The 13,110-nt window shown below is 33.0% G+C and overlaps 1 protein-coding gene and 1 pseudogene across 6 annotated transcripts in view; one reads left to right on the top strand and one right to left on the bottom strand.

The window, feature by feature from the left end:
* The window catches only part of LOC145293776 (origin recognition complex subunit 5-like), a 131,148-nt gene that overhangs the window by 7,003 nt on the left and 111,035 nt on the right, over nucleotides 1–13,110 (bottom strand). For all 6 annotated transcript variants that reach the window (XM_080140295.1, XM_080140292.1, XM_080140297.1 and 3 more), the window contains 5 exons: nucleotides 9,283–9,373; nucleotides 7,036–7,103; nucleotides 3,333–3,436; nucleotides 1,733–1,777; nucleotides 841–951 (listed from right to left, as the gene is read on the bottom strand). In XM_080140295.1, the coding sequence (XP_079996421.1) occupies nucleotides 841–951; nucleotides 1,733–1,777; nucleotides 3,333–3,436; nucleotides 7,036–7,103; nucleotides 9,283–9,373 (419 nt within the window). The remainder of the gene's footprint in view (nucleotides 1–840; nucleotides 952–1,732; nucleotides 1,778–3,332; nucleotides 3,437–7,035; nucleotides 7,104–9,282; nucleotides 9,374–13,110) is intronic.
* On the top strand, nucleotides 11,492–11,672 carry LOC145294398 (U2 spliceosomal RNA; annotated as a pseudogene).

The following is a 13,110-nucleotide window of genomic DNA, read 5'->3' as shown; positions in this document are numbered from 1 at the left end:
CTTTGATTCTTTTATTTAAGGTAAGCCTATCATGTCAAAACCTGGTTGCCGCGGAGAGACCCTAATCTCCTGTCTGTTCCATCTGCAGGCCAAAACCAACTCTTAGCCCATGTGTCCGTCAACCGGAAGCGTACGACCACAATTCCCGTTACCCCTAATTTCCGGTGCATCTAACCTAGGTAATTAAAGGTGACTGAGTTTGATGGATGTCAAATCTAACCTTCTCTGACCCTGCTAAATCGACGATGGGAAACCCAAAATGCTTATATAACTTCTATTTCTACAAACTACCTATATAGCATTTAAGCTGGGATTCCCAATATTACAAGTAGAAAAAGCAATGGATTTAATATATGGACTCCAAGAAAGATACGATAAGAAAGAAAGACCAAGAAGTTTTAGAGTCAATTTCTTATCGAAAGCAGCACCCCCCCCAAAAAAAAAACAAAACAAAAAAAAAACAAAGAAATAAATGAAAAAAAAAAAACTAAAAAAAAACTGAGCATCTCTAAGCATAATCTTTTCGCTAGAAACAAAGTGTAGTATCTTTTCTGATATACATTTTATCTCTTTTTCTGTCCTCTGTCAGTGAAAGAGAAATCCTAGATCAAAACAATTTTTATTTTTATCTTACTTCAAAGTGTCTCCTTTTGGGGAGCTGGATTTTCCTCATATTAAGAAAAAACGATTTTGTATCTAACTCTGAACTCGTGGGGAAGCAATTAAATAGGGATTTCCACACAACGCTGTATAAAATAGCTAGTGATTAAATAAAATATTGACATAAAATGAAAATCATTATTTTTATGGCAAAACAAAAAGCTCGAAGATAAAAAGTACCTGCATAAACAAGTTTGCTGATGAAGCAACTCTTCCTTCGACGATGGAGTAAAATATGGCCAACAGCCGATCCATTGTGAAGATTTTGGGGCCCAAAAGATGGTTGCTTTTCTGGAAAAAGTGAAGAGGGGATTTTATGAAATTGACTTATGAAAATAAAAAAGCATACAAAAATATGTATCCAAAGATACATAGTAGTTTTCTAAATAAAAAATTAAAATAAATTTTTATTTTAAAGCAAAATTAATCCCCCCAGATTGATGAATATATTAGCAAGTTTTAATATTATAAAAGAAAAAAAGAAAAAAAATGTTTAAATCTTATTAACAGAAAAAATGTTTAAATCTTATAAAAAAGAAAAAGAAAAAATGTTTAAATTTTAGAAAAAAGAAAAAGAAAAAAATGTTTAAATTTTAGAAAAAAGAAAAAGAAAAAAATGTTTAAATTTTAGAAAAAAGAAAAAATGTTTAAATTTTATAAATGAAAAAAATGTTTAAATTTTATAAAAGAGAAAAAGAAAAATGTTTAAATCTTATTAACAGAAAAAAATGTTTAAATCTTATAAAAAAGAAAAAATGTTTAAATCTTATAAAAAGAAAAAATGTTTAAATCTTATAAAAAGAAAAAGAAAAAAAATGTTTAAATTTTATAAAAGAGAAAAAGAAAAAATGTTTAAATTTTAGAAAAAAGAAAGAAAAAAATGTTTAAATTTTAGAAAGGAAAAAAATGTTTAAATCTTATAAAAAAAAGAAAAAATGTTTAAATCTTATAAAAAAGAAAAATGCTTAAATTTTATAAAAGAGGAAAGAAAAAATTTTAGAAAAGAAAAAGTTTTAAAATTTTATAGAAGAAAAAATATTGTAATTTTATATAAAAAGAAAAAAATACTTACACGCTCATTTTTTTTCTTAATCGACCCCTTAATTTTATCACAGCGCTAAAAGGATAAAAAGATTTATATAAAATTTTATATATATATACACACACACAATTATATAATCAGATTAAGTATTTTAAAAAATAAATTGTAGTGAAATACGTCAGTCTATAGCAAATAACACAATTCAACTGAAAGTTAGCTAGTCAGAATCCAACTTTGATTAGTCAGCTTAAATGCTATTTAGATCCAACTTATAAAATTCAACCAACATTATTCTATATATAGACCGTAGATATGTATATTTTTAATATGATTTTTAAGCGATAGAAGATAAAAACAGAGCTGTGAAATCAATTATTCAAAGGACAATGCTGACTTACAAAAATTTTCAACGTGTTTATATTCTAGCTCTACTCCAAACAATGAATTTGACCAATCAATACACAAACAAATAATCTGTGCAAATGTATTTCCAATTTCACACATAAAAATCACATGTAAAACAAATGCTTAACTATCAACACCCAAGCTCAAACTCCATAAGCAACGAATGTGTCTTGACTTTGACTCCACATTGCACAAACATATCACGCACACACAATCATATATATATATATATATATATATATATATATATATATATAATTCAAGGAAATTTTAAAATAATTTCAGGTTACAGATTTCACAATACTGTAAATTTAAGTCCATATAAATATTAGTATCAATATTTATAATCCTAACCACATGAAAAAGCTCAATATATAAGATAGAGCAATAGTATAAACCAGTCTGGGTGCCCAGCATTGCCTGGGTGTTTGGAGGTGTGTATTGAGGGGGAAAAAAAAGTTGTAGTAAGTAGGCAGGCTTGAACCTGTGACATGAAGGTGGAAAAAAAAAAGTGGAGATGTGTGCAAGGGCGTTGGTTGAGCAAAAATAAAAAATAAAAATTGCGAGCGCAAAAAAAAAAAAAAAAAAAGGGTAGTAAGCAGGTTCGACCCCGTAATGTGCCAGAGGAAAAAGAGGTGGAAAAAAAAAAAAAAAAAAAAAAGCTCTTATCAATGAGGCTACTGTGATTGTGATGTCACAGGCGGTCAAAATAACATCTTTTATGCGACGTTGAGGGTTGAATGACTTGCAAAAAATGTCAGCGAAAAAAAAAAACAAAAAACCACCCTCCCTGAGGAAAAGTGCCCAGTTGAGAGTGGAGGAATTAATGTTTTTGGTCAATTTTTCGATATTTGTCGTCCGAAGGGTCGAGCTTCAAAATGATACCGATCTCGTGAAAATCCGTCGACTCTGTTGAAAGTTTTAGGCAGACATACATACATACATTTAAACGGACAGGTGAGATTTATATTATAGATAAAAATTTAGAATTAAATTTGGTAAATTAAAAATTTACAAAATTATGATTCAACAAGGAATACAATGATTTAAAGTTTTTTTCTTTGTAAAATAATAAATTTGTCGTAAATTTTTAATTTATTGAATTTAATTCCAAATTTATACATGCATATATATATATATATATATATATATATATATATATATATATATATATATATATATATATATAAATCATATGCAAACAACTGACTTATAATCTTTTTACCTTTGAAAAGAATCGTCTATCTGATTTAGCTGGGTTGTAGGATGCCAGGTAGCTAGCGATCAGTAGATATTTGGAGTAAAATGGTAATTCGAGATAGCAGCGACCTAAGCAAAGAGAGGGAGAGAAAATGAAATACAATAGAAAATAAATAAAAACAAAAAAAACTAAAATGCTATACAAATGTATAAATTTTAATCTAGTTGCCAAATTAGCCCAGTCTACCCTAGTATTCTGTCAAGTTATTTATGCCTGTTCGGGAAAAATTTTCAATTTTCATTCAGAAAATATTTTTCTTGTCATAACAGTCTACACTAATATTTTCTCAATGGAAAGAGGAAAAAAATTTATGTTGATCTGAATAACAGATTTAAAACTTTCATTTGGAGTTCTTGTTTTCTTTTTTTTTTGAGGATGAAGGGTGAGTGTCAAGATAGGCGGTCCTGGATATGACCTTAAACTATATCTGATAGTGAGGCCCCAGCTTGCGAGTTTTGGGGAGTATGAAGCCCCCTTCCCCTTTTTTTTTTTACATAGGGGATCACCACTTATCAAGGCCCGGAAGCCACTCGGGGATAAGGGTTATTGGGTGTACAATAATCAATGGGATAATATCGTAGCAATAGTTGGTATTGGAGAGTTGATAAAGTGTCTTACTTAAGGGGGCGATTAATCAGGAATTTGTTTATGTTGGACTTGAAGACATCCAAGTTGTAGTCAGGTAGGAAACAGGCAAACGGAAGAGAATTCCACACGCGTGCACTTCTCAGAAAGAAGTTTTGCTCATGGAATCTACGTTTTGATTTAGGCACAGATAAAGAGGGGGGGGAATTACTGACAGTGGTTTTAGCTAGATGTGTGTTTATCATGAAAGATTGGCGAGGGGAGACCAGAGATTGGAGCTCAGACGAGCACTTGCCATGGAAATAACGATAAAACAAAGACAGGCTCGCAACGTCTCTTCTGTGGGAGAGAGGTTACAGGGAAGAGAAAAGGGCATCCCCCACTAAGACACAAAGTCTATTTTGTACTTTGTCAAGGAAGAATAGGCTGTTTTTAGAAGCTCCAGCCCAGATGTGGCAGCAGTACTCCATCTTTGGACGTACTTGGCTTTTATACAGATAGAGAATTGCATCAGTAGTGAGATATCTTCTGGAGCGGTAGAAGGATCCCACCATTTTCCCAGCGGCCCGGGAAACAGACTTGATATACGTTTTCCATTTCAGATCAGGAATAAAGGTCAAACCCAGGAGCTTGTCAAAACATGAAGCCTCCCCAAGACGAGAGCCATCCATTTCAATTGATGCTAGATGAGGAACAGAGCATTGATGATGTAAAGATAAGAGCTTGGTTTTAGATGCATTAAAAGTAACCAGCCACCTCTTCCCCCACTGTACCATGCACTCAAGATCAGAGGAGAAGGAATCAGAGAGAGCTTTGTCATTTACGGCCTTTGATGTCAATGAATGATTTAAGTATGTGCTTTAGGAGATCATTGATATAGATCAGGAAGAGAGTTGGGCCCAGGATGGACCCCTGGGGGACTCCAGCATTAATATTGTGGGCGTCTGATTGCTGCCCATCAACCACTACTCTTATGAGCCTATCAGAGAGAAATTATTTAATTATTGAGAAAACATTTCCAGTTATACTGTAGCTGGAAATCTTGTGAAGTAGGCCCTTATGCCATACCTTATCGAAGGTCTTTATATGTGAAGAGTAATTGCCCTAGAAATGAAGCCTTTGTCCAGATATTCACTAATCGTATGGGATATAACTGTTAGCACATCAGCTGTAGATCTAGCAGAACGGAAACCATATTGCATGTCACTAAGAAGGTTATTTCTACTAAGGTGGTTGACTACTTCATTATTTAATATGGATTCCAGTAACTTATTCATGACACACAAGAGACTTATTGGTCTGTACTGAGAGGGAGATGACTTATCACCTGAGTTCTTAAATACAGGGCATACTGACGAGGTTTTCTAGGGTGTTGGAAAGCACTTCTCCTTAAGGCAATGCTTAAACAGTTTTGTAAGTATGGGGGCAAGTTCTGGTGGAAGCTTTTTCATCACTATGGCAGGAAGTCATTCTTTGATAAAATGTCTCATAATATTTGATTTTCTTAAATAAAAAACTACTTGATCGATTTATGTGATTTTTGGAATATGACATCTTCATGGAGTGACAAGTATGTACATTATAAAGATTTTTTTCCGATTTTGGTTGTAAAAAATTTTTTTTTGCTCCTTATACAGACATGCACCAAATATTTTTCTTCAAAATCACTGGATTCAGCATTAAACAACCTGAAAAGGGTTGATATGCCGTAAAACAAAAACAACTAACCAAGATAGGCCAGCTTACTATTTTACTAATAGAAAAAGGAAGACAATTTATGCCCATCAATAATAAAGATTCCGAATTTTAATATATATATATATATATACACACACACACACACACACACACACACACACACACACACACACAGGGTAGGCCATAATTCACGCATCAAAGAATTAAGTGATATGAAACTGTAAAATCTGCGGGGAAAAATATATTTTCTTTTCTTTGGCTATAAGATACATCTTCTTTTATGATTGTAACAGCGTGTACAACATGTTTTTCAGTTTATTGGTTAAGTTTGGTTTTAATAAATAACTATTATTTCAAATCCTTTGGTGTGCGACTTATGGCCTACGCTGTATTTAAAATGGCAGATAGGCTCTATGTAAGAGTGATATTTGTTCCAAGATTGTTTTAATCTTTAATAAAAAATATAATTGTGTTTTTATTTGTATTTGTAGGTCTTAATTTGTGTTTTTATTTAATCTTCTTGATTTGATGAATTAGTGAGTTTTGAAAAGTCGGATGCCAAGCTGAGGTTTGTTTAAATTTTTCACAGCCAATTTCCAGGCAGACATGGAATGAACTTTGAACTTTAACAAACTCAGAAAAGATATGTAAAAAAAAAAAAAAAAAAAAGGCTCCACAACAAGTAGATGTAATAGTTTTTGTAAAGTTCACAGGAAACAGAATTTGACCGACAAAAGATGATCGTATCTATTCTCAAATAAATTGGTCAGCGCATTTTTGGCCTAATGGATACTGGCTGCATATGGGAATTGTAATGCTAGCTCAAACTGCAATTTCCTTCATTCTTTGTGAAGGATGAGAAGAAAATCTCTAAAAATAAGTTTGTGTGGTTTATTATAGATAGGAAGAAAAAATAAAGGAAAGCAAAGAATAAATATTATTAACACTTTCATTACAATTATTGAATTATGCTAATTTTCTTTCCTCCTTTTATTTATTCATTTTTTAAAATTTTATTTATGGAAATTAGTCCAAACATAAGCTATTTGATACAAGAACCTAAAATATATAAAAAAATTTTTTTTTTTTAAATTCAAGGTCAAAACTTAGCCAATAACAAGGGTAATGTGGTTAGATTCCAACCCCTAAGAGCAGCAATTCTTTCTCCTTTGTCAGAAATATTGCCCATGGAATGTAAAGACTGTAGGACAAAATAAGGGAAGTGAGAGTTACAAGACTGCCAAAAGTAAAACCCATGCTTCTTTACTACCTAATCGTGATGAAAACGAAAAAGCGAATGTAATTATTTGCATGTTGTGTATGCCCATCTACAAGTCGAAAAAGGGATTTTTATTCATATAAAAAAAAAAAAAAATATACATACTATGTAAAGATGGAACCAATACTTCTTGGCCAGCAATGTTTTCTTGTTGAATTTTTTCCCACTGAGAACTAAAAATATGAAAACATAAGGAAGGTACATTCAGAAGATAAAATATTTGAAATAAAAATGTATATATATATATAAAAAAAAAAAAAAAAAAAAAATGTTTTTCATCAAACGGAAATGGAATCATGTCTTTTCTAAGGCAACAATTTTATTGTTCCATTCTGTATTAGGAGTGAGAAATCAAAATTGCAAGCTAACAGGTTATGATATATTCTTAGGGTGGGAGATGTTAAATGGGTGGTAAGAAAGCAGTGAGTGTTTGTTTTTGAAATAGTTAGCTTCTTTAAATTATTCCTATCACAGTCAAATCAGTTTTATTCAGGCATGTTTGTAATGTACAGATGAATATTTGGAGCATATCATTGAACAGCAATAAAATAAAGACTGTTGGACATCTATGACTGAAAGTTGGTGGACAAGTCAGGCATAGATTAAAGTTTATTTTTACTAAATATGCTTGGATTACAGAAAAGATTGTAAATTTTAATAATTTTATGGATGGGTGGCATATTACTTTGGGTCACCTTGTATTTCTCCTTTTAGATTGAGAGTGAAACTTGATTTTCTGCAATAAAGCAAAATGGAGGAATGTCATTTTTAAAATTTGTCTATATATATAAAAGCGAAAATGTATGTATGTATGTATGTATGTGTGTTCGCTTTTTCTGTATGTCAACAAATGGCTTTTTTCAGAGAAGCGGTCGCTCGCTTAACTTTTTAAAACCTTTTATATCACATAGAAATCGTAATATCTCACAGTTAACAACGAAGCTCGCCTGTCTATTTAATTTGCTCGATTTTGGGAAGATAAATATTCAATATTTGTTGTTCGCCGCATGTGGGTTAGTCTTTTTCCTATAACATCTTGGGGGTGGGAAAAAAAAAAGCGTTCAGCAGTAAATGAAATACTATCCCGCAGTTGACCTCATTAACTCATTAAAACGGGCACCTGCTAAATCCAACTAATTAAATAAATTCAAACGTGTTTCCGTTAGCATCTCGCGGTGGGGCAATGGTTAATATCGCACTTTTTTTTTTTCACACTTAAATTTACAACTTTGCCTCAAGGCTTCGGGTTCGATCCTCATACTTACTTTTTTTTTTTTTTACCCTCCAAACACCCGGGCAACGCCGGGTACCCCTCGCTAGTACTTTAATAATTCTGATAATGAATAACAAATTTGAAAGTTATGACCTTGAACTGAACTAATCTTAACAAATCAATTTACTGTTATCCAAAACATTTGAGATAACAGTCTCAATTATCAAGAGGTCACGGAAGTGATAAGGTCATTTTGCTAAGTTTTTACACTTTAAGTTCTTTATATCTCCAATTTATGGTGTTTAGTTTGGTTATTTTGTAGAGGAAAATTGTTTGCAGAAAACGATTGAGTTTTGTAAAGGAAAAGAAAAAAAAAGACAATAACATCAAAATTTAGTGGATTTTAGATCAAGAAGCCAGTATATTAAGACAGCCTGGTCTGGTAGCACCAGGGATAAAGTGGTAAGGTTGGGCCTGAAAGAAAGAAGCATAAAAAAAAATCTGGGCAAAAAATAAGTTAGTTTGGAAATCAATTTGTAAGAGCCATAGCAGCATTAAATCAAATATGATGATGATAGTAGTGTTCTTGTTGTTGTAGTAATCAGTTTAGTAAGGTTGCTTTGTTTTACGACATATCAACCCTTTCCGGGTTATTTAACGCCGAATCCAGTTATTTTGGAAATAGTATTCATGTTGCATCCAGTTATTTTGTAGAAGGTTTTTATTCTTCAAGTTCTTTGTACCTTCAATCGCTATTTTGTAGTGTTTAGTTTGGTTGTTTTATAGTGAATTTTAACGTTTTTCTTCCCTGCCCTGCAGAACATGAATGAGTTTTGCAATAGGAGAGGGAAAAAGGTTACAGTATTAATGTTTGGTACATTTTAAGTTACGAAACCAGTCAGGAAGAGAGAAAGAGAAAGGGGAAATGGGAAGAAGGAAAAGGGGGAAAAGGTGGGTTGTTGTTTTTGTTTTTGCAGAACAATTAAGTTTTGCAAAAGGAAGTAGAAAAACAAAAAAGCATCAATGTTAGGTGCATTTTGTCTTAGTAAGCCAATATCTCCAGACAGCCTGATCTGGTAGCACAGGTGTAGTAATCAGTGCAGTGAGGGTTAAATTCATAATTTGCAACTAAAACCAACCTGGACACTTCTCGTAGATAAACAGTCTGGAGAGCTCGCTTGAGGTGGGGTTCAATATTTTTCCAAAGTTTGCGCGTATCATTCACTGTTGCTGTAGATGATAAATAAAAAAACTTAGTATATTAAAAGCAAAGAACTTTCAAATACACGGCCAAAGATAATTACTCAACTACATCTGAAAATAAAAAAGTAACTAAGCAACGGATTTACCTTTATATATAAAATAAAGTCAATGTCATTGTAGTTTTTTTTTTTTTTGACATCAATCACTTTCTTACTACATATTCAATATTTGATTCTGGTTTCTCTTGCGGATTGTTGCAGCATGTTATTATGAAGAATGAAGTCGATTTTGTACTCTGTCAGTGCAAGAAATGTAACGTTTTCAGTTTTTTAAAGTTCTTTTTACGTATACAGAAAAGGAGACTAAAGATGGCTGGGAATTTTTCATGTTTATTTTTGGAGAGAAATAGCTAACACATGAGAGAGAGAGACTATTATTTTCTAATTTAACAATTTCTATCTAATCTATAAATATAAAAGCGAAAATGTATGTATGTATGTGTGTTCGCATTTTCTGTATGTCTACAAAAGGCTTTTTTCAGAGAAGCGGTCGGTCGGTTCACAACTTTTTAAAACTTTTTATATCATATATAAATCGTAATATCTCACAGTTAACAACGAAGCTCGCCTGTCTATTTAATTTGCTCGATTTCAGGAAGATAAATATTCAACATTTTTCGCTCGCCGCATGTGGGTTAGTCTTTTTCCTATAACATCTTGGGAAGCGTTCCCGCAGTAAATGAAATACTATCCCACAGTCAAACTTTACCTCATTAACTCATTAAAACAGGCACCTGCCAAATCCAAGTAATTAAATAAATTCAAACATGTTTCCGTTAGCATCTTGCGGTGGGGCAATGGTTAACGTCGCACTTTTTTTTTTCACACTTTAATTTACAACTTAGCCTCAAGGGTTCGGGTTCGATCCTCATACTTACTTTTTTTACCCCCCCCCCCCGGAGTTTCCACACACACCTCCAAACACCTGGGCAACACCGGGTACCCCTCGCTAGTTAAGGATAAATAGGTCAACACAGAAGATCTTGGGGAGGCATTTCTTGGTGATTTCTTTTCAGTTAACTCACTTATATTGGGCTGTATGTCTAGTCCTTTAAGTTTTTACACTTTAATTTACACATAAATTGGTTGACTGAAACTTAGTTTCTTTCGCAACTCCGATATCTCATGCCATGCCATGCCAGCTGACATCTCTTGAATTTTCTCTACATTGACCTCATACCTAACCTTTAGGTCATTTTCTCCCATGATCTTTCATAGGAATTGATTTAGTCTGCATTTAGTTTGTGCCACTTTGATTTGCACTTAGTTCGACCCTTGTCAAGATTAACACTAGCTGATGTAATCGCTATCTGATATAGGGCTATCCATTATGTAACAGAAGAAGAGTGCTTTGAGCAGTACCTCCCCAGATGTGGTAGCAGTATTTGTTTTAGGACATAACCCTCTTATATAGACAGAAGGTCCAGGTACTTTCTGGTGCAGTAGAATGATTCAACGATTTTTCCAGCAACCTTAGGAACAGACCGGATATAAGTCTTCCACTTTAAAGTTGGAGTGGAAATCAGTCATAGGAGCTTATCAAAATGTAATCACTTCCTTAAGGAGAAGGCTGTTTATTTCAACTGGAACAAAACAAGGATCTGAGCGTTAGTGGTAAAAGGAGATCGTCACCTTTTCCCGATTGCACCACATCACGTTAAGGTGGATCTGGTAGTAATAGACACAAAGGAATGTTACATTCTACAAAAGCCTCTGGAATAAATTATGTGTCATACAAAGAAAATATAAAATTTTGTAAATGGTACGATTTAATCAGCCAAGGGTTTTCCCCTCGGCCCTAAAGGCTATTAAAATGGCTTTTTCTCTGAGAACTAAGGTATCACCTTGATTCTATGCAGTTCTAGGAAGTTCACCTTCCCAAGCCTTGCCTTCTCCTCTTGGGAAATAGTTAATTTATTGCTAGTCACCTGAGACATCACTACCAGGGAATGGCAACAGAATTGCCCATGCATCTTTTCGCAGACCAGAGTCGTTTTTATCTACAGCACTTGCTATTCACTTCCACTTTCACATCTTCCTACCATGGCAGGGTAGATAAATATATCGAGATTCAAACACAAGTTGATACGCCTCTTTGGCCTTTTGGCTAGGAGCAAAGTGTAGTATCTGTTCTGATGCTGCACTTAGTCTTCCTGTTTTTGGTCAGTAAAGATGCCCTTCTAGACTGAGGCAATTTAAATTTTTGTTCCAATTCAGTGTGCCTTTTTTTAGGGAGGTGGACTTTCTCCACATTAAAAACAGACATTGTGTCTAACTCTGTCCTCGTGGGAAGGCAAATAAATAGGAACACAAGTTGGTGAACGTCAGTATTTTATATGTCTTCTTTTACACTTGATCATGGCTCGGATGATTGGTTGGTTGTTTGGTTTATTGGCCTATCAACAGCTGCGGCTCGGATGGTGTGAAGGCATATAGAGAATTAAGTTGTTGCTTATATTAACCAATATTTATTATTTTCAGCATTTTGAGCTGAGGATCAATAATTTGCATTATTTGATTCTGGTCTGTTTGGATTACATGGACTACTATTCTTCATGTTATTTTAACAACTTTTCAACCAATGTAACCTCCAATCTTTTTCAAACTGGGTATATTAAATGGGATATATATATATATATATATATATATATATATAAATATATATATCAGGTTTCGAATCCCGAGTTCGGATATGTCTAACTGATGAGCCCAAATGACGGAAAACCTTCTCCTCTAATAGTTTCTTTGCTATGTTGTTAGTCTACCGGAAAACATCGGAAATAATTAAAATGGTCGATTATTATAATCGTTGTAATATTTGTAAAAATAGAATGCTATCATAGTAAAATAAATATTTACAGAGAAAATTATTTCTGTTAAGATGTTTTAATAGAAAAGAATGTTAAAAACACAAACAATAATTTAAAAAATAGGTTGACCTCTAGAATCTGACCTAGCATTACTTAATCTTTCTAAAAAAATGATAACATATATGGATCTAAATGTCTTCACAGTATATATATACAACCTTTTGTTTTAAAACATAAAAGAATCGATTTCCAAATTTTTACGATGAGGATTGATAATTCGTATTATTTGGATTATTTGTGTTAGCAGGGCAACGTGTTAGATATTCGTATTAGATATTAGCAGAGCAACGCCAAAGTTATTGCTAGTCAACGATTGTTATGATTGTTGTAATATTTATAAAAATGGAATGTTATAGAAAAATAAATATTCACAGAGAAAATTATTTACGTTAAGATGTTTTAAATTAAAGACTGCAGAACATAAACAATAATTTAAAAATAGGTTGACCTCTAGAGTCTGACGATTCTTATGTAGAGGTCATTATAAAGTGACGTGGACCTTAGGTAGAGTTTTTTGGAAAAGATACGATGATTTGATGAGTCAGAAATTGGAAGCAAGAGAGAGGAGATGCAGTCAAAGGTCGGAAGTGAGAGAAAGTGGACCAAGTTGGGCGGTGATGGCTCCCAGTAGAAGGGATTAGAATGCATTAGTCTAGGATCAGCGGCAACTTTCCAATGGAAATAAAAGTTGCAGAAAAAACAACCCAAAATTTGTTGCTTCATTGGAACTGAACCTTCTTTGTAGCTGTTCCTGAATATCTATCAAACAGGTATGTTTCTCCGATTGACCCGATGTTACAACCTCAGAGAACTGTTATTTGTCCCTGTTACATGT

Source organism: Euprymna scolopes, chromosome 15 (genome assembly GCF_053919585.1).
Source record: "Euprymna scolopes isolate OS-2025 chromosome 15, ASM5391958v1, whole genome shotgun sequence".
Classification (NCBI taxonomy): domain Eukaryota; kingdom Metazoa; phylum Mollusca; class Cephalopoda; order Sepiida; family Sepiolidae; genus Euprymna; species Euprymna scolopes.
The sequence above is the reverse complement of the archived record's forward strand: the minus strand, read 5'-3'. Positions and strand labels throughout refer to the sequence as shown.